A 25,495-nucleotide genomic window follows, 5' to 3' on the forward strand; every position below is an offset into this window, starting at 1 on the left:
ACAAAATCAGAGACCGAAGTAACCAGGTAGGATGGTGTAAAATGCAAACTTCCTAAGTCATGGCACCTAAGATAGTCTCCCTTTAGAGTCAGCACAGTCTTCTTTTCCAGACTCTTCAGGGCACAGCCACCACCGAGCACAGCTTCTGGGTTACCCTGGGACTCCAATACCATCTCTACGGCCTGTAACTGTTACCTGTCCTGCACCCACCAATGAACAAGGAGGATGTATCTGTCCATTTTTGTTGTGGTTAATCCCCACCTGAGGATATTTTCCCATTGATTTTTAGAGAGAGTGGAAGGGAGGGGGAGAGACAGAGAGAGAAACATCGATGTAAGAGAGACACATGGATTGGTTGCCTGGAGCCTGCAACCGAGGTACGTGCCCTTGACCAGAATCGAACCCAGGAACCTTCAGTCTGCAGGCCAACACTCTGTCCACTGAGCCAAACTGGCAGGACTTACGTTTTATCCAGTCTCAGAGCTCTTTCTACTCTATCACCAGTGAATGTCATGTAACCCCACTGTCTTCTCCTTTGATTCAGATGCACAAAATAAGAGCAAAACTGCCATTTTCCAAAGTGTTTTCTCAATCCGTTGAAATTTTGCTTCTCTGCAATTGCTGACAGTTTGGTTCAAATAAACTCATAAAAATTCTCTACAGGGTTGGCAATTTCTCATGCTAACAGGGGTGTGCCCTCCGGAAGCTCTCTCTTATGCCCTCCCTGCTCCTCCCCAAGGAGGTATGTTCTCAGAGCCCCCAACCCCCCCTGTGCTCTGTGATGCGGCAGGAGGCAATGCCTGAGGCTCAACAGTGGCCAGGGTTCTGTTTAAAAAAAGTCTTATTGATTTTAGAGAGAGGGGAAGGAGAGAGGGAGAAACACTGATGTGAAAGAGAGACATTGATCAGTTGCCTCCTGTATGGACCCCAGCTGGGGACTAAGCTGGCTTTCTGGGTATGAGCCCTGATCAGAAATCGAACCTGCGACCTTTGGTGGCAGGACAACACTCAACCAACACTGGCCAGGGACAGGACTCCATTTTAATGTAAATCTGCCTTCTATCCTTCAACTTCTCTCTCCCACCAAAAAGAGAAATTGGCCCCTTGGAGAGGCCCCCGAGGTGGGGGATTCCACAGGCAACTAGTTTTGTAGCTGATGCCAGCCCGCAGCCTTCACCCCTGCTCGCTGCTGCACACACGCCTCCTCACAACTAGACCTCACTGTCCTGACACACGGTCCCCCGCACACGCCAGGGGTCACCTGGTGGGGCGCCGTCTTTGGCCCTGCCCTCACCAGGCCCTGCGGAGGGAAGGCCACAGCGTCTGTTGTGCCCACCGCTGGAAGCAGAGCTCAGTGCAGGCAGGTGGCTGGCTGCTGGGCTCCGGAATCAGACACCCTTCCCTGAACTTCGTGGGCACAGGGAGGGCAGGCACTTGTGTCGGGTGCTGAGGCTGTAGGGAGAGTTAGAACCTTGGCCTGTGGCGGGGCTGGAGCAAGAGAAGCCAAAGGAAAGTGCAGTCGCAGGAGAGAAAACCCGAGGGAGGCCCCTTAGAGGGGAGGGTGCTGAGAGCTGGGTGGCCAGGGAAAGGCATAGAGTGGAGAGACAGCCAGTAGAGAGAGAGTGGCTAAGTCAACATCCAGAGCTTGAGGCCCAGGCTTCTTTCCATTCCCAAATGCTCTGGACAGCGCCCTCTGGGGCCGAATATGGGGAACAGGCTCCTGTTCCTTAAATCCAGAAAACCAGTGTAGTTGGCTACCAGAGCTGGCCAGCACCCCTGGCCTTGCTGAGACCCCCGTCCCCACCTGCCTGACCCACTGCCGGGGCAGGGCCGGCTGAGACAGGGGTCCGGAAGGGGTGGGTACAGGCTCTAAAGGCTCTCACTGGACCCCGGGTTTCAGGGCCTCTTCCAGGGGCACCCAGAGCTGTAGAGGGCTGCCTGGGAAGGCACGTGGGCAATTTTCTTTAATTATTGTCAGCTGAACTCAAGGCATAGGCAGAGCCATGCCTTGGGAACATGTTTTCCCAAGATGGAGGACATGTTGTCAGCTTGGCCTTCATATCAGCCTAGGTGTCGGCAGGGGTGAGACTAGATATGCAAATCCAGGCATGCTAGGGCCTACTTAAGAATGCAAATAAGTTGGTGTTACTTCCTGGTATTGGGGGTATAAAATAAATGCGCTCAGAGGGGTCACGTCATCTTCTTCCTGCCTTTCCACCCTGACACCCCACCCAGTTCCCAGCTTAAAATCTACCTGTGTCTTCTCTTTTTTATTTCTAATATTTCTCAATCCCTGGCCACCTCCACTCAGAACTGGTTCATTCATCTCTCTTTCCGGGCGGGACTCCTCCTACTCAACACCAGGCCACTGGCTTCCTGTCTTTTTCCTTCGCAGGGTGACTGGGCAGGGTGGTGGTTTAAAAGCACAAACAAAAATGCCCAAACCACTCCTGAGCATTCACAAAATAGCTAGTTCGCCAAACCTTCGTTTTTGTCAATTTATTTAGAAAAAAATTAACATGGGCAAATGAGATACCTCAGTGTTACAACAGAGTATAGAAATGTCTAGCAATAGTCAAATAATTTGATCTTTAAATACAAAATAACCACATGAACACCTAATATACAGGTTTCATCTGAATACATATTTATTAGATAAATATTAGAAGTTGTCACATCATCTAACTACATACAGCTTTGCAAGACTAGAAACCACAATTACTTTTTCGGAGCAGTTTAAAGTATGAAATGACGGCATTGTACACGATGTACAAAGACGATGGAGATTTCCGTGGGAGTTACTTCGGGCTGCACGGTGGGCGTGTTCATGTGTGTACGTGTGAATCACCTCTGATCATGATATCAAAAAATTATACAAAGTATGGATTTGGTTACAATTTTCTTCCGAAATCCCCATTTCTTTTCATTATTTCCATAGCACCCTAAAAATACACAGGTGGCAGGACTAGTACACTGAAGCTAGATAGTACATGTAGGTAAAATAAAAACAAAACAGAACGAAAATTCCTTTCCACACGGGGTCAGAGTATATTACATAGTGAGACAGATGCAGAGAGACCTCACGAATGCTAACAACAGGATCTAGTTTTTTCACGTTAGGATGGAGTTCCAAGCCTTTTGTTTCGCAAAATAAAAACAATACACATTCCAGGGGAAATGAATGCATCTGTTAACATGTCTCTATTTCTCATTTACATATGTACACACGTCCCTGGAGTCGCTGCTGCTGCTGACATCCCCTGCCCGGGCAGGTTGGATGGAGGGAGCAGACACGGAGCTCTCTGGGGGTGTAGGGCTTCCATTAGGGACAAAGTGTTAGACGTTTCTTAAAAAATAAAATGGTTACAGGGAACATGATACATGGGTAAAGCTTCAAACCAAGGAGATGGGGTGATTGCCTGCACTGGGGCCTCCCTGCCCTGCCCATCTGTAGAGTGGTGGCCTGTGGCTTGGCTTGGGGAGGGAGCTTGCTGAGGCCTCGTTTTTGCTGAGGTTACTTATGGCTCGAAGTGGTCATCCAACCAGGACCAGGGACGCTCTCCTGAGCTCAGACTTGCCCTGCTGGGGGAGGCTGCCCGGAACCTGCCATCAGCTGGGGCTTCCCCAGCCCGGGAGCCTTCGTGCCTCCCTGGCCCCCTGGCCCGGCCCCCACATCGCTCTGGAAAAGTCCGTCCCCAGAGGGTTCAGGAAGGCTCTTTGCTGAACTTGCTGGTGGGGGCTCACAAGGAAGGGGATCCAGGCGACCTACCTCGGGTACGGCCCCGGGCTTCCCCAGAGGGCGGAGGCGGCGCCGGGGTGGGCTGTGGGTGCAGTGACCTCCTGCACTAGGAAGCGGTGGGCAGGGCCGCTGAGCAGAGCAGGAACACCCCGACAAGAACCAGAACGAACCCCAGGCCTCTCTGGGAAAAAGTACAGGGCAGGAAGCAGGGACTTAGAGGGAAGGTGTCTGTCTGTCTGGGGCGGGACATTCCCACACACCCAACACTCCGCCTACCAGCCGGGCTGTGGGCTGTCAGCACTGGGCAAGGACGGCCACGTGCTCCCTGCTGCTCTCATCTCATCCCACCAGCCTGGGCGTGGCGCTCCCAGTGGGCAGCCTGGTCTCTAACTCACGGTACACATAGCCCTGGTTGCTTTTTTGTTTTTGTGTGTGTGTTTATTTTTAAAAAAAGACTCGGTCTTTGTCGTTGAGTCAAGGCATTTTAAAAACACCAGCAAAGGCTATAACCAGGTCATGAAAATGCTGAAGATTATCAAAGACAATACTAAAATATTCACAAAGATATTTACAAAAGCAATTCTTAAAATAATTGATTTGCATACTGAACACCACACTTTTTGAAAAAACCTCAACAACGGGACAAAGGAAACAAGGTGGGAGCGGACCACGGCAGGCAGCTTTCCCGCAGGAAGCGTTGTGCTGGCCGCTGGTAGTGACTGGAAATCGACAGCTGGGCCCCGTGGGTCAGAGGCAGAGGAGTGCTGGGACCACCCGCCCGCCCTGCCCCGCCCCGAGGGAGCCGGAGAAGGAGCACACGGTGGACAGGAGAGCCGGAGGCCCCAGGCAGCAGCAGGGAGGGGCGCAGCGAATTTACAGACGTGACACAGGTGACCCGCTGGCCTAGCAGTGTCCCAGGCCGTGCGGGGGAGGGAGCAGAGGACAGCTACCTGGAGACCCAGAGCAGTCGGCTGGACGGAGCCACGTGGTAGAGGGAAACCAGAGGCTGCTTCTGTTTGAACCAGCAGGAGTGTGGGGTGAGCTTTCTACCGCAGAGGGACACAGAGGGGAGCGGCTGGCAGCCAAGCGCGGTGTCTGAGGCCGCCATGGACACCCTTGATGCCTGTGGGTGCACCCAGCACACCACGGGCGGCCTCGGACACCGGCAGCCAGACAGCGGGGGCTGGAGATACCCACGCCGGGTTCCCGCTAAGCCTGCACCCTGAGCCGGCACCTCCCATGCCTTTCCACCATCCCACCTTGCCGTCTGGGGGGACAAAAGGGAGTCAGCAGAGAGGGAAGTGGGTGTTCCACGTAGCAGTCTGGGAGAGGTGGGGGAGGAGCAGGAGGGAGGACACAGAACACGTGGGGAGAAACTGTTCGCTTGCAGTCCAAGTCCAATGTTCTTTTCTCCAGATGACTCTGCAGCTTTAGGCTATTGTTGAAATACAGGAGTGGTCTGGAGCCATTTTACGTTGCCGTTCCTACTGACCACCTGGCGGTATTCCCCGGCCCCCAACCAAGGGCACAATAGTTTCCCGCTGGGCACTTGCTCTCTGCGCTCCCAGGCCCGAGTCCAAGGTCGTGGAGCCGCCCGCTGTGCTGTCCCAGCTCTGAGGTGGCCCTGACCCTCTCCCCCCTAATCCCCACGCAGGAATGGCACACCCTCTCTCAGACATGGCATCGCGTCCTTCTCTGCTTGCTGAGCAAGTGTCTACGGGGCATCTTGGCTAGAGGTCAGGGGTCAAGGGGCAGCCTTGGCCCTCCGTGAGTGCGCAGTCCCAGAGGCTTGTGCTTTTCTGTGGTGGGTGGTGGCGGTGGGCGGGCTGTTCTCCCTGCAGCCAGCTGTCACTGCTCCCCAGGGCTCGGCCGCCCGGAGCTGGGGCTTCTTTCGGGCTCGGTCACAGAGGAGGCTCTGGGCCAGGAAGCAGGGGGGCAGGGTTACAGTTCGGAAACAGGAAGAACCTGGTGGCCTCGGGGGGTCACGGGGGGTCAGCACACGGAGGGACCAGGAAGCTGTCGGGTGTCCTCTCACCGCGCTCCCATTGTGAGGGTCATCTTCCGGGCCTGCTCCGCGCTCCGGCTCCAGACACAACCCTCACCGGCACCCTCTGCCCCTCCGCGCGCGGAGGCCACGGCAGGGGAGGGTCGGAGGACTGGGCTCCCAGCGGGAAAGTGTGTGGGACGGCGGGAAGGAGCGGAGTGGGGATGGGTGGCCTGGCGGCGGCGGAGGGCGGGCTTCAGTTGTTCTCAAAGAGGGACAGGAGGTCGTCGTTACTATTGCTCGGCAGGTCCGGGGGGTCCAGGTACGAGAGGAGCTCGTCAGGGTTTGTGAGTTCTGGCAGGAGCTGGAAAAGAAACACAGAAGCCAGATGAGGCGCTGGCTGAGGGGCTGTTGAGGGACATGGGGCATTCCATGCCCGTTCCCTGGCCTGCCTGCCTCCCGGGGTCCTGGCCCGACGGGGGAAGCTGACCGTGCTAGGCGTCCCCAAATGCACGTGGCCAGTGTGGTCTGGGGCACCCGTGCTTGTTTCCAGCCCACCAGCTGGGAAGGCCCCGCCAGCTTCCTCGCAGCAGTTCCTCTGCCCCGGCACCTGCCCCGAGGAGTGGCAGTCCAGTGGGCCTCCCAGTGGGACCCGCTGTGCACGGAGGCGGCCCCTGCAGCTGCTGCCTCCCGGATCTCGCTCTCAGGAGCTCTCCACTCCGTGGCAGGCCCTGGCGGGCTGGCCGCACTGGCCCTGGGCAGAGACTGCATGGTCCCTACCCTCTACCCTGAGGCCCTTGGCGTCTTCCTGTCACACGGGGGTCCTCATGAATCTAAGGCACCCCCTGGCCTGGTTGGTGGAGAGCTGGGCAGAGCCCAAAGTGAGGCACCCATCACCCCAGACTGACACTGCGGGGCCAAGGGTGCGGGGTGGGGGCTGCAGGGCTGGAGTGGCCGAGGAGAGGGCAGGCCTCCTTCCTGGGAATCTAGAGCTGGGTGGGGGCTGGGAGGCAGGGCAAGTTCCCCAAGTCCTCCCTCCCCTCACCCCCCAACCCTCTGTCTAGCCCTGGCCCCGCCCCCAGCATTTCTTCCCAGCTTTCAGGCCATCCAGGTCTCAGGTGGGAGACTGAGTGTCAGCCTCCCACGTCTGCCTCGGTAGCCCCGTGCCGGAGGCTGGCCCCTCACCCCATCCAGGGGCCTGTCTCAGAGTGAGCGATGGAGCAAGCAAAAGCAAGGGCATGGATCACACACGGACAAGAAACTGGAGACAGACACACACCAGTGAGACAGAGGGGCTGTCCTTCCAGCCCCTCCCCTGCCCCAGGGCCAGAGTGTGGCAGACACGGAGATGGCAAACTCAATGTGGGCGGAGAGGGGGAGGAGGGGAGAAGGGCAGGAGCCTCCTACGCTGCCTCCGGACCGGCCCAGAGGGACTCTGAGAGCCTGGGGAAGGTGGGGCGAGGCTGGGCTGCAGGACCGGGGCCAAGGGGCGAGGGGCAGGGGCTGGTAGGGCAGGGAGGGGACCCTCGGACCCTCAGGGAGGCTTCCCCATGGTGGGGTTTCCTGGTTTTGAAGCCTGGGGAGACAAGCTGCCTGGGCCCACACACCACCCACCCAGCCCCTCACGGCTACACCTCCTCCACCCGGGCCTGGAGCCTCAACACCCAGCCCTGCTCTCTGGGCAGGTCTCGGGCGCCAGGCCCAGCCCCAGGCCAAGGCAAGGGGGGACCCCAACTTACATCCAGCGAAGGCTCCGGCATGTCGGATGCTCCCTGCGCTCCGGCCTGACCCTCTAAGGCTGAGGAGGGGTTAAAGGTCAGGTCGCTGTGTGGATGGTTGCTGGGAGCGGCCTGTGGCGGTTGCCGGGGAGGCTGGGAAGGAGGAGGAGGAGCCCCACTGTGATGTAATGGAGGCCCTGACTGGCTGCTGGGGTGTGGGACGTGCAAACCTTGTTGTATGGAGGGATGGGGCTGGTCAGAACTGCCAGCGTGTGGCATCTGTGGAGGAGGAGAGAGCAGGAGAAAAGAAAGGTGAGGTGACGAGGTACAGCGACGGGATGCCTGGAGAAATGAGAACCAAACAAAACCAGGAAAACAACAAACCCCCAAAACAGAGCCAACCCCTACAAAGCTGAGTGCTGCTTTTGTTGTTTTGTTTTTGTTTTTTTTGCAGAGAAACAAACAAAATTCTCCCCCAAAACTGCCTTGTGGAGGGCAGGGCGGGGAAGGGGCCTCTGAGGCTGTGGGCCCAGGAGGGCGGTGGCCGGGGGCTTGGAGATGAGCAGACAACACGGGCCAGCCCCCGGAGCCTGCCACTGCCCAGCCCGGACTCCACCACAATGAACGACAGCGAGGGTGGATGGACAAGCACAATGGGCATGTTTCCAGGGCGAGGGTGGGAGGGTCCTGCTGGCAGCATGGTGCGGGCGCCCGAGGGCTGGGGGAGGGGAGCAGACACGGACAGACAGCATGGGGCAGGCGTGCAGCTCATGGGTCTGTGTCCCCCAAGTGGGCACACAGGTTTCCTCCAGGAGCCTCAGTGCTGGCCCTGCCTGATGCCCTGGGGCAGGGAGAACTGAGCCTCAAAGGAGCCGAGTAGGGCCTCCCAGACTCCTCTTCCTGCCACCCACCTACCGGCTGCACCCCGGGTGCTATGGAAGGGAGGCACCTCCCCACCACTAGGGCACCAGGGCTCGCCTTGCTAAGGTGGAGGTGGGTGGTGCCTCTCTGACAGGTGAACTAGAGGACCCACTTTCTCCCGTGGGTATACGCGCTGGGCATGGGGGCTGTGGGTGGGCAGGGGAGGTGGTGGGTGGGACTTGAACTCCCCTGCTAGTCTGTTTGCTGTCCGCCTTCCCCCAGCACACCCGCCAAGCCCCCGGCCCACACGCACTGCCAGGGAGGGGAGCGCACGGACCCACCAGGGCAGCCTGGTGAGCAAACGTCTCCTCAGTCTGTGGTACGTCCTCCCCTCCCCACCTTCTGGGTCCCATGAAGCATTCCTTTTCCCCTTAGTGGGTTTGAAAATGGCAGCCACACCTTTCCTCCTCTTCCTGTTCCCTCTGGCTGTGGGCTGGCCTCTGCCCTTGGCCAGGTAGCCTCTCGTAGCAGTGCCCCTTTAGCGGAGGCCCTGAGATGGGGGCCCAGGGCACCGAGTGTGGGGTACACACCAGGGGAGAAGGACCAGAAGGAGCTGGAGGGATAGGGCCAGCTTCTGACTCCCACCCATGCCTGTGGATACCCCACAGCCCACGTTCTGGGAGGCAGGAAGGGGCTCCATACTCCCGGGGCATCCCAGCCCAGGACAGTCTCCAGACGTGCTGATACAGCTGCTCCCTTTGGCCCTGAGTTTGCTGGAGTGTCTCAGGACCCAGAGGGGCGCATGCTCTCTGGACCTGCTGGTCATACCCGTCGACTTGCCACCTGGCACGGGCCTTGAGTGAGCCAGCACCTGGCGAAGCCCTCCTGCCGGTCCCTGGCACAGGGGATCCTGGCCAGCTGTGTGCTCAGCTGCAGCAGGCAGCCCTGGAGGGGCAGGTGTGGGGGAGTTCACCTGTGAGCGCCACACCCCATCCCACCTTGCACCGCTGGACTTCTGGGTCCAGTTGCCATCTACGGAGAAGGACAGTGCATATTTGGGGAACCTCCTGGGACCATGAAGTCAACTCACAGGCTTAGATCCCCAAGGAACCAGACGCAGGGCTAACATGGCGAGAGAAAGTCCCGCTGGACACAGGAGGCGAAGGACATCCGCTGCCATTTGCCTGCGCTGGGGCTTGGGAGGGCTCTGGTGTGCAGCCTGTGAGAGTCGGAGTGTGTGTGTGTGTGTGTGTTGGGGGGGTGGGGGGGAGAGGGTGCTGGCCATGGAATGCTAAGGTCCTGGGGGCAGGGCTGGGAAAGGCCCCGGGAAGTAGAGAGCCCCACAGGGCAGAAAGCACCTGGCCAAAGCCCGGAGAAAGCAGCTATTTCCTACCTGGCATGTGGGGTCCTGCGGGAAAGCTGCTAGAGCGCCCCTCCCCCAGACTCCTGGCTCTGCCACTGCGCTAACCGCCAGGCGGCTCCAGCCCAGGGCGGCCCGCTCTCAGAGGCAGGGCCACCTCCCTCTCAGGTGTGTGGAGCCCGGCCCAGCCCAGAGGCCCCTTCCTTCCGGGCCACGTGATGATGGGCCTGAAGGGAGCCTTCCGGTGCAGGATGACCCAGCCTGCTGCCAAACAGGCCCCCTCTGAGGGAGCCCTGACCTTCCCTCCTCGCGCTCCTCCTCAGGAGCAGACGGAGTCACTGAAGCCTCAGCCTCCGGCCTCAGGCTTTCCCCCAAACCCCGACTGTTCTTGCTCCCTTCAGGCCCTGCCAGGACTTTGCTCCATTAGTGCAAGGCCCGCGTCTGTCCTGCTTCCATCAGGGTCAAGGCCCCGCCCGGGCACAGGCTAAGGAAACACCTGATTATCGAGTGGAATTACCAGTGCTCATAGCCTCCCACCTCTGCCGCCAGGGCCACGCCTCCCACCTCTGGGAGGCCGTGGACAGCTTGCCCGCAGGGGCTTTCTCAGCCAGGACGTGTAACAGGTAAGACGGGACCAGAGTGAACACGCTCAGGATAAGCAGATTTCCCGGCATTCCTTTTTGCAGGAAGTGGTGATACCCCAAGGATTCAGAGCCCCGGGGAGTAAGTTCCTGGGTTTGGAACAAAATTCTACGAGCCGGGGCCACCGTAAGATAATGCAAGAGTGTGTCTAAGTCGGGGAGAGGGAGGGAATGGCATGTGGGGATGTGTACGGTGTTTGTGTGAGGTTGTAGATGAGGTGTGTATATGTGTTAGGCTGTACGTGGGATGTGCAAGTGTGTGAAGCTGTACATGAGGATGTACATGTGTGAGATTGTACATGGGGTGTGCAAGTGTGTGAGGCTGTACATAGGGTGCTCATGTGTGTGAGGCTGTACATGGGTTGTGTATGTGTGTCTGCAGGGAGGAGCCTGAAGCCTCCATTTCTTGAGCCTGTGCCCTGGGAGAAGCAGGTTCAAGGGTGCCAATGGGCTAGGACGCAGCCCCAGGTAGTCTCTCACTCCTTCCTGAGCCCCAAACCCAATTCTCAGTCCTCCCCTCGGCCTGGGAGGAGCGAGGCAAACATTAGAAGGTTCGGGGCGCCGTCTGCCCGTCAGCCCCACGCAGAGGTGGGGGCTGGGGAGGTGGGGGCTGGTGTGGGATGAGGAAGCGGTACTCACAGTCTCCTGCATGGGGTGGCTGAGGGGCTTCTCCAGGGCAGCCATGTTGTTGGGCATGTCCGGCGGGTGGGAGAGCTGGGGGGGCCCGTGCATGAAGTCGTTCATGGACGTCCCGCCAGGGTTCCCGTGGGGGAAGTCGAAGTTGCCGTGGCCCTGGTAGTTGTTGCCTGGGGGGGACAAACGGGCGGTCACTGCAGGGAAGGCAGCACCCTGGGCTGCAGGTGGTGTATGAATGAAGAGCCACGTCCTGTCCTTCCAAGGCCCCAGCTGGCTCCTGCAGCCTCAGTATCCGGGCTGTGCTGTGGGCAGCGATGCGACCTTGTCCAGTGGCCTCAGCCCCGGGGCCTGTGCTGCTCTACAGCTACGAGGGGCGGAGTGGGAGAAGGGGGGCCTGGTCCGTGTGGGAAGGGGACAGGGAGTGAGGCCCACGCCTCAGGCCTCCACAGGAAATGCTGAGCTAGCTCCTGGACAGGCTTCCCCCACGGCCGCCACAGGGCTGCACCTCATGGCTGGGACAACCATCCCAGAATGGGTCAGGGTCTGCCAAGTTCACAAAGAAAACTGCGACAGAATCCAGACGACACCATCAGAAGCCAGCTGTCTGGCCTCCCAGCTGCTGTTCCCCAGCCCAGCACGTGGCCTTGGCGAGAGGTCAGATCAGCCCTCGGGGAAGCCTGGCCCTTGGCACGCTGGGGCCCTGTGGGCCACTGGCTGGGAGGTAAGCCCCTCTGGGCCTGTGTCACAGGAGCGCTGTGGACCTAAGAGCAGGATCCTGTGAGGGAGCTGCTGCCCCGTGTTCGAGGGGGGGGGGGGTACTTTCTAGAAATGGCCATGTGGTGAAGCTTGGTTTGGGCAGCAGAGAGTGAGAGGTCAGTGATGGTGACCTTGGTAGCCCAAGGCTGAAGCTCCAAACCTGGGACTCTGCCCCTGGCAGGGTGGGAGCGTTGCCGAGAGGGGACAATATTGATGTCAGAGACGAGGGGAGAGCAGAGAGCTCCATGTGAGAGTATTCTGCTGGCCCTGGTGAGCACGGAGGCTGGGGAAAGGGTAGCAGTGTGCCCCCAGCAAAGCAGGCTCGGGAGCCCCTGGGCTTGGCACCTGCCTGCCTGGAGTCGGGAGGAGGCCAGGCGGGGTGGGGTGGGGTAGGGGGGTGGGAGAGGCAGGAGGCTGGCTCATGGGGCAGCTCTTCGTTCAGGCTTCCCAGCTGGGCGCCAACCACAGGGCTGGATGGGACAGGCAGTTGGACTGAGGTGGGAGGTGCATGGACCACCGTACCCCCAAGTCCAGTGATGTGGGATTGTCCTGGGGAGCGTATGCCCTCTGACTCTTCATACCCACTCCTCGCAACCTGTCACCATCAGCAAAGAAGTCCTATGCCCCCTCTGGGCCCCAGTGCTGCCCTCCTTGTCTGGCATCACCCACCTTGGTTGCTGTAGTCGTTGGAGTTGTTGGCCCCGGGCGGAGGCGGGAGTGGGTAGGGGGACGGGCCAGGGCCCAGGGCTGCGATCATCTCCATCACATTGGGCATGATCATCTGGCTGGGGCTCATGGTCTTGAACCGCTTGGAGGGGATGCCGTCGGGGTCATCCTTAATGTGCAGGTCCGACTTGATGGGCACTGGCCGCCAGCTGCACGTGGGGTCGATGGTGACCTCTTCAAACTCGGAGCTGGGGGAGGAGGGGGCAGAGCTGAGGCCACAGGGGGCAGAGCTGGGAACAGGAGGTGTCCCTGCCCAGGTCCCCTGCCCCAGGCCTATGACTGAGGTGGCCGGGCACAGGGCAGCTGGCCCCACCCGGGAAGTGGCTGTTGGGGGCACTGCCAGCTTCCTACCTTGGCTGCATTTCTGGAAAGTGCATTTGCCCCCAGAGGTAAAGTCCGAGGAAGGTGAGAGATGGGTAAGAGGTTTTCTAGCCCAGGGTATCAGGGATGCTGACATGCTCCCTCACCCGCGCTCCTTGCTGGGAGCCACTTACTGTTGGATGGCGTTCAGGATGCCCCACATGTACTGATCCACCTCCAGGCCTTCCAGCAGAGCAGTTTTACTGGAAAAAGAGAGAAGAGGCTTGGCCATGCTCCTGGACCCTAGAGGGTGGGGGCACAGCCCGTCCCGCCCACTGTGTCCACCACACTCCGTCCCCACAGCTGGTGATGCTGCAGGCACTGCCAGGAGGCGGCCCTGTGACTGCCTGACACAGGGGAGTGGACTGTGTACAGCTCCTGTCACCCCAGCCTCTGCTGTTTGGGGTTCTCCCTGGCTTGTAGGGCCAGGGGAGGTGCTGGACCCCAGAGAGCAGGGCCGGAGGGAGGCCCGAGGAGCTCCGCTGGGGCAGGGCGGTGGGGGGGGAGGTCACTCACTTGCACACAGGACAACGCCAGGTCCCTCTCTCACAATTCAGCTGCAGGTATGACTCCAGGTCAAAGCACTGTGGAAGCCAACAGACAGACGGACAGAGAGACAGATGGACAGACAGAAGAGATCAGGACTCTCAGACACTGCTTTGATGCAACGTTACAGCTCCCGCGACCCCATGGAGGCCTCTCACCAGGGAGGGAGACAGGGTGGAGAGACGCAGGGCTGGCTGTCGGGTGGGGTTACTCTCTGTCCCCGCACGCCTCTGCCCAGCCCCCCTCACGCCACCCTGTGCCTACATCCTTCCTGGTTCCCCCGCAGCTGCCCCTCACGGGTCGTGCCCTTGACTGCCCCTCTTGCTGGGCTGGGGGCAGCATGGATTCCGGTCTCCAATCCGCCCAGCCCAGGTTCTGAGGACACATGTGGTCCAGTTCATCAGCGTGTCAAATAAGCGACCAGATGTCCACCTTGCCCACATCCTCTCCCACAGGAAGCTCTGGGAGGGTGAGTGGGAGGTTGGGGCTGAGAGGGCAGCTGGCGCAGCCCAAAGCCTGTTCTCCTCCTGCCCACCCCGCAGGCCACACCCAGCTCTTCCTGGACGGCTCCCCACTCCCCTCTTCTGGGATTCCCTGCCAGCCGGGCTGCCCGCATCTGCACAGTGTCTGCTATAGCCGCCCGGACTGTGACGGTCACTCATTTCCTGAGCACCGGCTCGGGCAAGGCCAGGAGCACAGCAGTGACCGGAGAGGCATCCCTGTCTCAGGTCCTGAACCAGCTGTGGCTGTACGGACAGAACTTCCAGCTGGCATCTGCCATCTGCCGGGGTAGGAACAGCCTAAATCCAGTTCTGCAGCCTCCTGGCCCCAGCCCTGAGCATGCAGATGCTCACAGAGTAAATGATGGCTGACGTGGTGGAATCTTGGCTGGTGACTACTGTGTCCTTCAGAGGTCAGAGGCAGGCCCTGCAGCCCCAGGCCGACCCCTCGCCACCCCGGCCAGATGCCAGCGGCTGTGCGGACGGCTCACCTGGACGTGCTTGCAGTCATGACCTCGAGCAGGCAGCTGGATGCGCCGGAATGTGATGGGGCACTTCAGAGACACTTTGATGGCCGTCTGCTCCACGCCATCTTCCCCATTGAGGGTGGTGTTGCCGGATGAGGCTGCCACGCTGCTGAAATTCCGCTTGACTGTGGGGCGGGGGGCACAGGTGCGTGAGGAGGGCAGGCCCTGGGCCACACGCCCCTCCCCACTTCCTCAAGCAGATGAAACACTGGTTCTCTATCCCCACCCTGAAACTGGAAGGTTCTGGGAATAACTAGCCTGCCGGGTACCCCAGACCATCTGCACTCTGCAACAGCAGCCCATGTACAACACGTGTTGGGTGCACGTGCCTCGGGCTCCGCAGAACAAGCCCCGCCTTCCCAAGGGGACTTTCTGCAGAACTTGCAGAAACCCCGTCTGGCACTTCCCCACTGATTTTCTGGGTCAGCGGAGCCTCCGCAGGTGCTTCTGCACCTCATTCTGCGCATGCAGAAATGAGAATGGACAGCGGACTGCCCGGCCGGATTCTCGGGAGCAGGAGGCACCGTGCAGCATGATCACAGGGAGGAGCAGCAGGGCGCCTCCCCGCAGGGCGCCCCAGAACCGCCTCCAAAGGAATGAACTCCGAGACAGGCCGTTCTGTCTACAGTGAGGCCTCGATCCCAGGGAAGCTTCCTCCCTCTCCAGGTCTTCCCATCCTCCCAGGCGCTCACCTCCTCCAGGAAGCCCATCCGGCCTGTCTACACCACAGGACGGTCTTGTGTTAACCAGCCCCACATCCTGGGATGTGCACCAGGTGGGTCAGGATTCCCACCAGCTCCTACAGTTCCCTGCTCATCGGATCATCACCACAAAGCCAGAGGAGGGCAGGGGCCAGGGCTGGCCTCCAGAGGACCCCCCAGGGCCCCGGGGAGTCGCACACGGAACCACAGGGCCCGGATGGACGGTGCCCGGGAGGCGGGGTCTGGGCTCACTCACTCTTGGTGATGCAGTGCTCCGCGGGCAGGAGGCGCTTCTTCAGGAGGCCTTGCAGCACGGAGCGCACGGACGGCCGGTGCACCAGCTGCAGCACGAACAGGTGGGACTGCGGGGAAGAGAGATGCTTGGTCCTGTCCCACGGCCCCCATGGCCCACCCACCTGGAGCCTCCTGGCTGCCCCGTACCCGAGGCTCCTAGGAGGCCATGTCCACAGGGACTCACTTCAGGAGCAGATGCCCCAAGACCTGGGGGAGAAAGCCCTCAAGGACCAGGATGTGTCCTTGGACCTGGGAGTCAAGGGACCCAGGCTGGGGTCACTACCTGGGAGCAGCTGCCTCCGCTCTAAGCCAACAAGACTATGGCAGACATTGAAGCACCCTAGGATGGGTCACGGGACACTGGGCAACAGGACTGGAGACTGCCTCACTTCCCAGCCCTGCCCACCACTGCTCCCTCATTTCCCCAAGCATCCTCCACCCTTTCTGCCTGAGAGTGTCTCTATCTTCACTCCTCCAGGAAGCCTTCCAGGACTGCACACTCCAACAAGCCCCCACAGGCTCTTCCCTCTGAGAGCATCCCGTCCTGTGACTCCTATCTCCAGGAGGCCTCACAGCCCCAATGCTCGTAGGTCAAGAGCAAAGCTTTTCCCTCTCCTGTGTCCCGAGAGGCTCCAGAACAAGGCAGGCGATGCACTTCCACGCAAGCCCTTGTGCCAAGCCCTGGTCTCTGGGGACAGAGGTGTGGCTCAGATGTGGCCCTAGAGCAATGAGTCCCAGGTCAGGGACACACACACACACGGGATTCTGGGAGGATGGACTGAGGAAGGGAAGGAGTTGATAACGCCAGACTTGGTGGAGCTGGCTCGGGGGGGAAAAGGTGACGAGAATATAACAATTTCTTGAGGATGAAGTCCAGCATTGAGGGACACAGAGTCCTGGGGGAGATGGAGGATGGAAGGGGCACTAGGAAGAGGGGCCTTTGGGAGGAAGTGGAGCGAGAGTGCAGACTGCACGGAGCCTGCGGTGTAGGGGAGAGGCCAGAGCATAGCGGCCTCGGGGGCTTTTATTCCACAGCCCGGGGCCTCTGCATGTCTCTGGGGGGTGTTCCTGAAAGATCAATGCAGAGGCTGTGGGGATGGGCACGGAGACCCAGGGACAAGGCGGAGAAGGGGTGAGGACCGTGCTCCCGGCGCCGTGCCCGGCGCTGCCCACACACTCACACAGCAGCAGGCCGTGACGGTGATCTGGATGGTGTTGCGGCCCGGCTGGCACACGTGCTTGAGGTGCAGGGGCTTGTGGGAGGTCTTGTTGTCGCCGCGCTCGATGGTGAGGGGCGTGGCGTTCACGCTGACCTGCACTGAGGCCGGCCAGTTGGTATTCATCTGCCGGTCCTCGTGGTGGTAGCACTTGAACTGCAGCTCCAGGTCAGACCTGGGGGTGACGCGGAGTGATGGGGGGCTCAGGTCGGCTCTGCCAGGGGGCTGCCCGTGGCCTCCATGACACCTCACCAGGCCACACACTCTGAACTCAACACAGCCCTATGTGTCATGCAGACCCTAGCCTTGGTCTCAACTGTTCCCCCAGCTTCCCCAGGCTCTCCTCTCTCACCGTGGAGATTCCCGCTGCTCCCATCTCTAATCAAAACCCATCCCAACAACCCAGTCCCCCCACAACTCCACATACCCACCCACTCCAGCCACCTCCCCCCCAGCCACTATGTCCAGCCCCTACTCTATAAGGGTTTTGTCAAATCAGTGTCTTTTTGTTTCTCTGTCTCTGTCCCCATCCCCCAGACAGGAACAGAGAAAAAAAAGACACTGATTTGACAAGACCGCCTGAGAGGCTGATTATGCCCACTGCAAGGCCCCTGTTGCAGAGGAGAAGCACCCAGGCCAGGGTGGGGTCTGGCTTAGTCCCCCGCAGTGGGCCTTGAAGACACATCACTAAAGGGAGTCCCCACGAAACCAGCAGTGACCACATATGCATGAAACCCAGCAGGGCTACAGGAAACCCCGTAGACAGGGCACTCATGGGTAAGGAGGGGTGGGGAGCAGGGCTCCTGCACCAGGGTCTCTCCACCTTCCTGCTGAGCACCTGAGCCCATGCCCTCTTGTCTGTCCCTGGCTCTCACTGCAGCCTGTTCGAGGTGACAGGTGTGGGCAGGTGTGTGCATGCCCCATCTCAGACCCATCTCCTGCCTCGGAGTGCTCACTGGGCAGCTGAGTGGCCCTGGTCACAGGCATGGCAGGGAACTGAGTCCTGCCTGAGGAGGAAGGACTGAGAGTGCAGACACCATCAGGATCTGGCATCCAAGAGACCCATGTCCCAGCCCCGCCCCTTGCCAGCTGTGAGAATCCCTCCCCCCCTCACCCCCAAGCTAATCAGCTTCTCTGGCCTCATTTCCTCATTGTTAACTAGGTAAGCACTGCCTACTCAAAGGTCAAAGATCAGGCATGGAAGGCAGGGAACACAGGGCTTGGCCCAGCAGGGACCTCCAGCCACTCAGTCACTCAGTCGCCCTCCTGATGTCCGAGCAGCAGCCCCGCCAGATGGCAGCCCGCAGTCTGCAAGGCTTGTCTGTTCTGCCCCACCCAGCCCTGTCCCCACCCCAGCTTCTCCCTCACACTCCTGCTCTGGCCACAAGGAGCCGCTCTCAGGTTCCTCCGGCCAGCTCAGGGCCTCTCCTCTCAGCCACGAGGGAAGGTAGCTTGTCTGTCTCTTCTGCACCGTCAGGTTCCCCAGCATATCCCCAGGGCCTTTTGTACGGAGGGCCGGTCAGTGCTGCTGACCAGGGGAAGGTGGCAGGCTGAGGCTGCCACGGGGCCTGCCCCGCCCAGCCCGGGGCCGTGCCCCTGCCCGGACACTCACCTCCACATCAGCGTCTGGTGGACGGTGGGCCGCAGGTGAAAGACATGGTTGCTGACGGCCAGGTTGTGCTCCAGGCGGAAGGGCTCCAGCACCACGCCGTCCCTCACGGGGAACGTCAGCCGCAGCTCGTCGTTGTGGGTGGCTGGGTGGGGGAGGAGCACAGAAGCTTGGGCTCCGGGGCCGTGGGTGGGGCTCGCTCACCCACATGACATGCACCCTTGGCTGCACGCTCAGAGGCACACACAGGTGAGGGTGCAAGCACGGCCACAGAAGCGGGGCTGTGTGGTCCAGCACACACCAGCGAGCCGTCACTTCTCCCCGTCTCCAAGCCCCATCCCGCCCAGCCCTGTGTCCTGCTCCCGCCCACAGGCTCTGGAAGCCCCAGGCTGCTGGCAGGTGGTGAGGGTGCTGGCAGCTGACCCCCACCCCAGATTTCCCTTCTGGGTGTGGCTTTCCAGCCCTCCTGCCCTTTCTACATGCCCAGCCCCCAGAGGCAGGCCAACTTCCCAGCCCCTGGCTCCTGGCCGCACACAGGCAGGGGGAGTGGGGCGCTCACCTGGGGGTGGTGGCAGAGCACTCATATTTGGCTTGATGTCAGGCGGGAAGGGTGGCTTAACATCTTGGCTGGGGGACAGGTACGGGGGGATGCTGCTCCCGGGGGTCATGGGGGGTGTGGGGTTCCCGGGAACAGGCGAGTGGGGGTAATTTGCCACAGGAACTGGCCTGGGAGGCTGGAAGGAAAGAGAAACCACACATCGGTGATGGGGTCACAGAGACGGAAGGATCCACTCCACCCAACCCAGGTGCTAGGCTATGGGCCTCGCTCCCCCGAGGGAGGAGAGCCCCCGGAAAAACCACTCCCTCCTTCCTGGCTGCACCCAGGCTTCTGGTCCCATCAGAAAACAGGCAGGAGGTGCAGGTCCCCCAGCCCATTCACCAATGGAGACCCCACCCTGGGAGATGGAGACTTGTCTGATGTAACTCCGGAGGAGAGAGCTGGGTCAAGGCCCAGGGCTCCGGCTCCCACATCATGACTCTGGGCCAGCCCACCGGGGTCTCCAGACAGAGCCGGGCCTGCACATCATAGGGGAGGGCTCCCCAGGAACCCCTCTCCCTTTCTCAGTCCCCAGGACGGTCCAGGTCCACCCCTCCTGCCCCTAGCCCCCCACCCCCTGCCCCCCGCCCCCGAAGCTGCGGATTTGGCCAGGCTTGTGAGCCCCAGAACAGACGACCTAAGAGCACACCCATCCCCAGGCCGCCCTCCTCTTCAGAGGCTGGGATGGGAGCGGCACTCAGGGTACCGCTCCTAAGACAGAAACTACGCACCCTGCTGACGTTCCCTTGGCTGTAGTTACTGTAGCTGCTTCCAGAGAAGGTGTTGTTCTGTCCATTAAACTGCTCCGGCTGTCAACGCAAGATCAAGAGCGCCGTGAGTGTAGGGAGAACTGCCCTCCCTCCCGCAATGAGATCTGCTGGGATCAGGGGGTGCTGGGCAGGGAGCAGAGGGGGCTCAGCAGGTCGCCCCCTGGGGGCAGCGTTCCCCTTTTCTCTGTCCATAGTTACTCACTTAGCAAGAGGGCGTACAAAAAACACTACTGTGCCGAAACTGGAGCAAAAACAGTAATGCCACACGGCAGGTGGCCATGTCAGTGGACAGAATTCCCCGGCAAATACATGGAAGCGATTTCTGGAGGCTTCTCCCGCTCCTGAGAACGCACTTGGTCATAACCCCAAGGAAGGGAGACATCAAGTGGCTGAAGCCATTCATCACAGTGCCATTTCAAACTCAGAGAACCCAACGTCCGCCAGTAAGGAGGGTAAATATGGCCATCACCTCAGGGCAACGCTAGGCGGCCAGCGCCAGTGGAACCACAGGCCACCCAGGCAACAAGGGGCTCGCTCATCATCTCATGTCAAGTGACAGAGATTAAAAAGTTACATCACTGCCCTGGCTGGGGTGGCTCAGTGGATAGAGCGTCCGCCCGAGGACTGAAGGGTCCCGGGTTTGGTTCCAGTCAAGGGCACATACCTTGGTTGCAGACTCTCGGCCCTGGTCGGGGGGCATACGGGAGGCAACCAATTGATGTGTGTCTTTCTCACATCAGTGTTTCTGTCTCGCCCTCTCCCTTCCACTCTCTCTAAAAATCAATGGGAAAAATATACTCGGGTGAGGACTTAAAAAGAAAAAATCACCGCCACAACAGCTCTACAACCTGTTGGACACGCGTGTGGAGAAGCAAGGTTTTGATGAAATGGTAATGCATTCAGGGTGCTTTCCCTTTAAAAGACGTATTTCCTTTATGGTTATTATCCTGGGTGTGCTGCCAATAGTCAAGGGAGAAAGAAAACCATCCTCTGAGCCCGTGAGAAGAGGAACCAGGAGAAGCCAGCCGGGCCTCTGGCCACTCCAGGCAGCGCTCCAAGCAAGGGCACACCCTGGCGCCTGCAGGGGACCCCTACGCCTAGAGACACGGTGGGGTGGAGGGTGGGGAGGACTCACCTTGTAATACTGCCCCATGTTGACGGTGGGGGGCGGGTACTGCCCGGTGCTGGGCTGGCTGGGCATCCTCTGCCCGGGGTAGTTGGGTGAGGTGAGTGGCCGCGGGGGGTTGGGGGTGGGGTACTGGCCCGGCTGTGTGGGGAACTGGCTGTTTGGTCCGTATTGCTGGTTTCCATAGTTGGGCTGTGGCAGCAGAGGAAGAGCGGGGACATCGTGAGTGCCCGGGAGCTGAGCCGCTGGCTGGACTGCCAGGACCGCCCACCTCTCTCATCCCTCCCTGCCTTTCCCGCCCGCGGAACCCCTCACCCCTGGAGAGGGAGGTGGAGCCTGAGCTTGGGGCGCCTCTTGCCTGGACACGTGGGGACGTTACATTCCGTCCATCTGGCTCTGAGCCGTCTTTTCGAAGCACCGTGCCCTCTGAACCCTGGGGGGACCGCTAAAGCCTCTTGTTAACACCGCTGTGTGGGGACTTGTGTCTCTCTCCTGATGCTCGGTACGTGGCGGGCACACAGACCACAGGCTGCTCCTCCGGAAAGGGGACCCCACCCTGCATCTGGGGCTCCTGGAGGGCAATGTCCCCACACCCCTCACCCCACACCGTGTGGGTCACACTGCTTAGTTCTGGGCCATCCGCGCAGAAGCCAGGAGACCAGGGTGAGGAAGGGCTAAGAAAACCCTCTCAGGAGAGGCCTTGGGAGGGGAAAGGAAGGGAGGGGAGGAAAAGAGAGGGGACGGGAGGGGAGAGGAGAGGAGACAGCTCCAGAGAGGGGGAGGGGCAGGCAGGGTGTTGTCCTCAAAGAGCTATGAGGTGGCACATGCCACTTCTGCTCATGCTGGTCTCCACCCTGCAGCCACCTTCCCCATCAGTGAGACCAAGACCCTCCGGGCCACCCAGACACCCGGCATTATGTGCTGCAGAGTGAGTGCTTTCTCCTTCCGTTTGCCGAAACCCCGTGTCTATTAATCGTCTCTCTCTTGCCCTCTGGCCTCAGAGGTCTAGGAGACACTCTGTCCCAGTGCCCGGCACAACACAGGCCCTCAATAAGCACTCGCTCAAGGAATGAAGGAAGGACCGGATAAAGCGCAGAGGGGGAGGCGTCTGTCAGTGCCGAGGAACTCTAACTCCGTGCTGTGAATGGGGCTCTGGGACAGCGAGGTCCCCACCACATCCCTGGAGGCTGTGGCCTGCCCCCCAGGCTGGAGAAGGTTCCTGTACGGGACAGGGGCCCTGACTCAGCCCCACCCCAGGAGCCAGCAGTTCACAGACTCTGTGGGTGTGCCAGTGCAAGCTGACACCACTTCCTGGACAGGGCCAGGCTGTGCTGGCTGTCACCCCGTGTCACAGCCCAGGGTCAGGCACTGTGCACCGGGCCGCCCCAGCGTTCTAGGGAGAGAATGATCTAGCAAAAAAAATCAAGAGCCTCTGGTGGGCCCTGCTGCGACAGGACAGCAGGGAGCGGGACCCTGGGGCAGGCGCTGGGCCGGTGTCTGGCCGCCTTTTCCATGGACAGCTCCTTGGGTGCCAGCTGCTCTGCTGACCAGGCTACGGAGGCCCCTGTGGCCCAGACAGTGGGGACGACAGGAGTTTGAGCCCAGAGAAGGCTGAGAGGGCTGAGCACAGGAGCGAGGCCAACAGCACAGCACGAGGTCCCCCGATAACAGCCAGGATCTTAGGGGCCAGCTGCCTCCTGGCCCCTTCCTGAACTGGCGCCAACCGGAAGGCACGTTGGGGCCTGGCGCAGGCTCCTGGGTTTTCTGGAGATCTCTGACCTCTCCCTGAGGTCTCAGGACACCTCACCGGTGGCCAAGCCACCTGCTAGCCCAAGCTAAGGTGAACGCCGAGGAACCCCACAGACCTTCCAGGGTCTTATAGTCTTAGTCAATGCCCTGTGAGCCCCAGTGGGAGGCCACAGTTCCGGGACAAAGGGGTGAAGCTGACCTGAGGACGGGCACACACACACACACGCCGAGCGCCGGGAGATGCTCAGAAGGGCTCTGTCCGGGGGAGGAATCCAGGCAGGCTCCCTGAGGGGGGTGCACCAGCCCAGGGTTCTGGGGTCCCCGTGTCTTTTGCAGCTGACCAGACAGGCCACTTGCTGCCAGCTCGTGGTCTGAGTGCTCCCTGCAGGCCTGGGGACACCCCCCGAAGGCCTTCCTCCCCTGACCTCACTTGGAGCCCCACTCGGGTCCCTGCTCAGACCTCTCTTTCCTGCCGAAGCCTCGGATCCCAGAGGCAGGAGGGTGGATCTGACTTTCCTGAGTCTTCACACGCCGTGGCCCAGCTGGCTGGGCAGCCTGCAGAGCGGCTGGCTACTGATGGAAACACGCCTTCCGCCTGCCTTCCGCCCTCCTCTCCGATGCGGCCAGGCTTTGACATTTCCCGGCCTTTGTCTCACCTCTCACTCTGCGAGGGACTGGGGAAGCCCTGTGCGGGCGGGAGGCTGTGGCCTATGGACGTGTAGATCCTTACCAAAGCGTCCCAGCTACTGTCCGCAGGAGACAAGCGTGAGCGATAACAGAGGCCCCGTTGTCAGGGCCCTCCCACGCCAGCCCAGGGCGAGGCTCCTCATGTCTCCTCACTCAAGTCCCACAAGCAGCCCTCGGAGGAGGCTGGAGCACCACCACCAGCGGGGAAATGGCAGAGCTGGGCTTAAACCCAGGAGGCCCTGACTCTTCTGGGCCACAAGGGCCTCCGTAGCTTGGCCAGCAGGGCTGCTGACACCCAGATTTTCCAAGGGGGTCAATCCCTTTCCCAAGTACTTCCCACAACCCTAGGTCTTCAAGCCCCAGGATCCGCCCTCCGCCAGCCCTGCCAACCCCCTGCCTGTGGTCACACTCACCTCTCCTGGGTATGGCCTCTTTATGCTCTGAATGGGAAGGGACTGGGGCCGGGGGCCCGGGTAGGTCTGCTGGGGCATCCGCTGCCCATGTGTGCCAAAGGGGCTGATGCCGGGCGGCCGGGGCTGGTTCATGCCCATGGGAGGGCCGCTCATCCCGGAGGGTGTCATGCCAGCCGCCATGCTCGCAGGGTTCATGCTGCCCCCCATGGAGGCAGGCCCCCGTGGCCCGGGCTGGTTCATGAATTGGCTGTTATACGCCTGGGTGGGACCCATCTGGAAAGAGGAACAGACCTTCAACGGGAGAAGAAGAAAAAAAAAAAGAATAAAATGCCACATGCATTGAAAGTGCAGGGAGGGAAGGGTGGGGAGGTGGAGGGCTCGGGGTGGGGGGCACTTTCCTGTGTGGTTACCGCTGGTGACCAGGCCCCTAGGGGCAGCCAGCCTCCGGGGCTCACTGCTGCCCTCTGCAGGCCGCACAGGAAAGAAGCAGCCCGAGGGGTTAGGGGTGGGGCACGGTCACTCCAATGCACAGGCAGCATGTCCAGGGAGAGGCAGGCAGGGAATGGTAAGAGGGTGCAGGGGCGGGCAGGACGTGGGAGGATGGAGGCGGATGAGGATGGAGGCAGGAGCCCCTTTCCTGGAAGTCCTGGCCCCACTCTTGGTCCTTGGCCAATGGAGGTACACCCTCCATCCGGATGTGGCCCAGTTCCTACCTCGGCCCACCAGCCCTGCTGTCCTCACCCCCATACCCGTCCTGCATTCCTGTGGGGGCTGCCCCCTCCTCAAACCCCACCCGGTCCTTCTGCAGGTCAGGAGGGCAGAGCTAGGACCTGGGCGTGTTCACAGATGCTGACTAGGAGAGTAATGGTCCTCAGAAGCACCCAGGGGACAAGCTGGTGACGAGGCTGTGCTAGACACGGAGCCCCTCTTTGGGGAGTAGGGGCCCAGAGAGCAATAGGGAACCTCTGCCCACATGCACCCAACCAGACACATCCACACCCTAACACAATCTTCATGTTCTCCCACGAAAACCCAGTGCACCCCGCCACCAGCAGCTCCCTCAGCATACACAGCCCCACAGGCACCAACACCCCAACTCTGGTACCCGGGGGCTCTCTGCCAGGCTGGCTGGGCCAGACTGGACCAGGACGAGAGGGGCCCTTACCGGTCCATATTGGTTTATATCCTTATTCTGCGTCTCCTGCAAGGCTGCCACAGTGGCCGTGGCTGTGGCCGTGGCCGTGGCTGCTGCTGCCGCCACGGCAGCTGCGGCGGCAGCGGCGGCCGGCTGACTGAAGTCAGCGGGCGGCCTGGTGTGCGGAGGGATGCCCATGCTTGCAGGGGCGTTAGGACCCCCGGGGTAACTGCGAGGGAGAGAAGGGAAGAGTTAGACATGGCCAGGCACTCCCGTCCTCTGCTCACAAAAAGGAGGTGTCTAGACTCAGAGCCCAGAGGGGACAGGGGCCTCTTGCAGGCTAGCAGCCATTCATGCTGCTTGGTTCCTGGAGCCCGGGCTCGACGTGGCGGACGCTCACTGTCATGTGCATTCAAGCACTGCACCTTGTCCACCCTGCTCAGCCCTGGAGGCGGACGTGGACTCTCAAGAGACCCCGAGCAACACGCCCACAGCCATCCAGACATGGATGGGGTGGCGATGCAGCTTCCTGTGTGTATGGCACCTGTGTTTAACCACCTGTTGCGCTGGTACCCAGCAGGACTGTGGCCAGCCCTGGGAGCTGGTCTTGGACAGAGCAGGGCAGCAAGAGGAGAAATGGGGCACCTCCACCCCACCCATGTCCCCAGAGCACCTTCTGGGGGGTTCCTTGCCCTTACTCCTTCCCCCGAACCTGGGACTCTCAGCCTCTGCACAGCTTGGCCTCTGTAAGCAGCAGGCAGAGCTGGGCTCCCAAGCCCCGTCTGTAGCTGCCCCTGAACTCCCCTGATCCAGCTTTCAGTGTCTTCCCACTTACACAGGTG

The 25,495-nt window shown here is 60.6% G+C and overlaps 1 protein-coding gene across 7 annotated transcripts in view; it reads right to left on the reverse strand.

Annotated features, from left to right (window-relative positions):
• Positions 1-2,488: 2,488 nt before the first annotated feature.
• ZMIZ1 (zinc finger MIZ-type containing 1) overlaps positions 2,489-25,495 on the reverse strand; it is a 166,337-nt gene continuing 143,330 nt past the window's right edge. For 4 of the 7 annotated variants that reach the window (XM_036438080.1, XM_036438078.1, XM_036438081.2 and 1 more), the window contains 15 exons: positions 24,684-24,882; positions 23,519-23,809; positions 20,679-20,861; positions 19,505-19,582; positions 18,735-18,909; positions 18,179-18,320; positions 16,531-16,741; positions 15,312-15,417; positions 14,319-14,479; positions 13,298-13,365; positions 12,916-12,984; positions 12,365-12,609; positions 10,943-11,109; positions 7,463-7,720; positions 2,489-6,087 (listed from right to left, as the gene is read on the reverse strand). In XM_036438080.1, the coding sequence (XP_036293973.1) occupies positions 5,980-6,087; positions 7,463-7,720; positions 10,943-11,109; positions 12,365-12,609; positions 12,916-12,984; positions 13,298-13,365; positions 14,319-14,479; positions 15,312-15,417; positions 16,531-16,741; positions 18,179-18,320; positions 18,735-18,909; positions 19,505-19,582; positions 20,679-20,861; positions 23,519-23,809; positions 24,684-24,882 (2,461 nt within the window). In that variant the 3' untranslated portion in view covers positions 2,489-5,979. The remainder of the gene's footprint in view (positions 6,088-7,462; positions 7,721-10,942; positions 11,110-12,364; positions 12,610-12,915; positions 12,985-13,297; positions 13,366-14,318; positions 14,480-15,311; positions 15,418-16,530; positions 16,742-18,178; positions 18,321-18,734; positions 18,910-19,504; positions 19,583-20,678; positions 20,862-23,518; positions 23,810-24,683; positions 24,883-25,495) is intronic. The other 3 variants (XM_036438082.1, XM_036438083.1, XM_036438084.1) reach the window with 3 other exon arrangements.

The sequence above is a fragment of the Pipistrellus kuhlii genome, unplaced genomic scaffold (genome assembly GCF_014108245.1).
Source record: "Pipistrellus kuhlii isolate mPipKuh1 unplaced genomic scaffold, mPipKuh1.p scaffold_m20_p_15, whole genome shotgun sequence".
Taxonomy (NCBI): Eukaryota; Metazoa; Chordata; class Mammalia; order Chiroptera; family Vespertilionidae; genus Pipistrellus; species Pipistrellus kuhlii.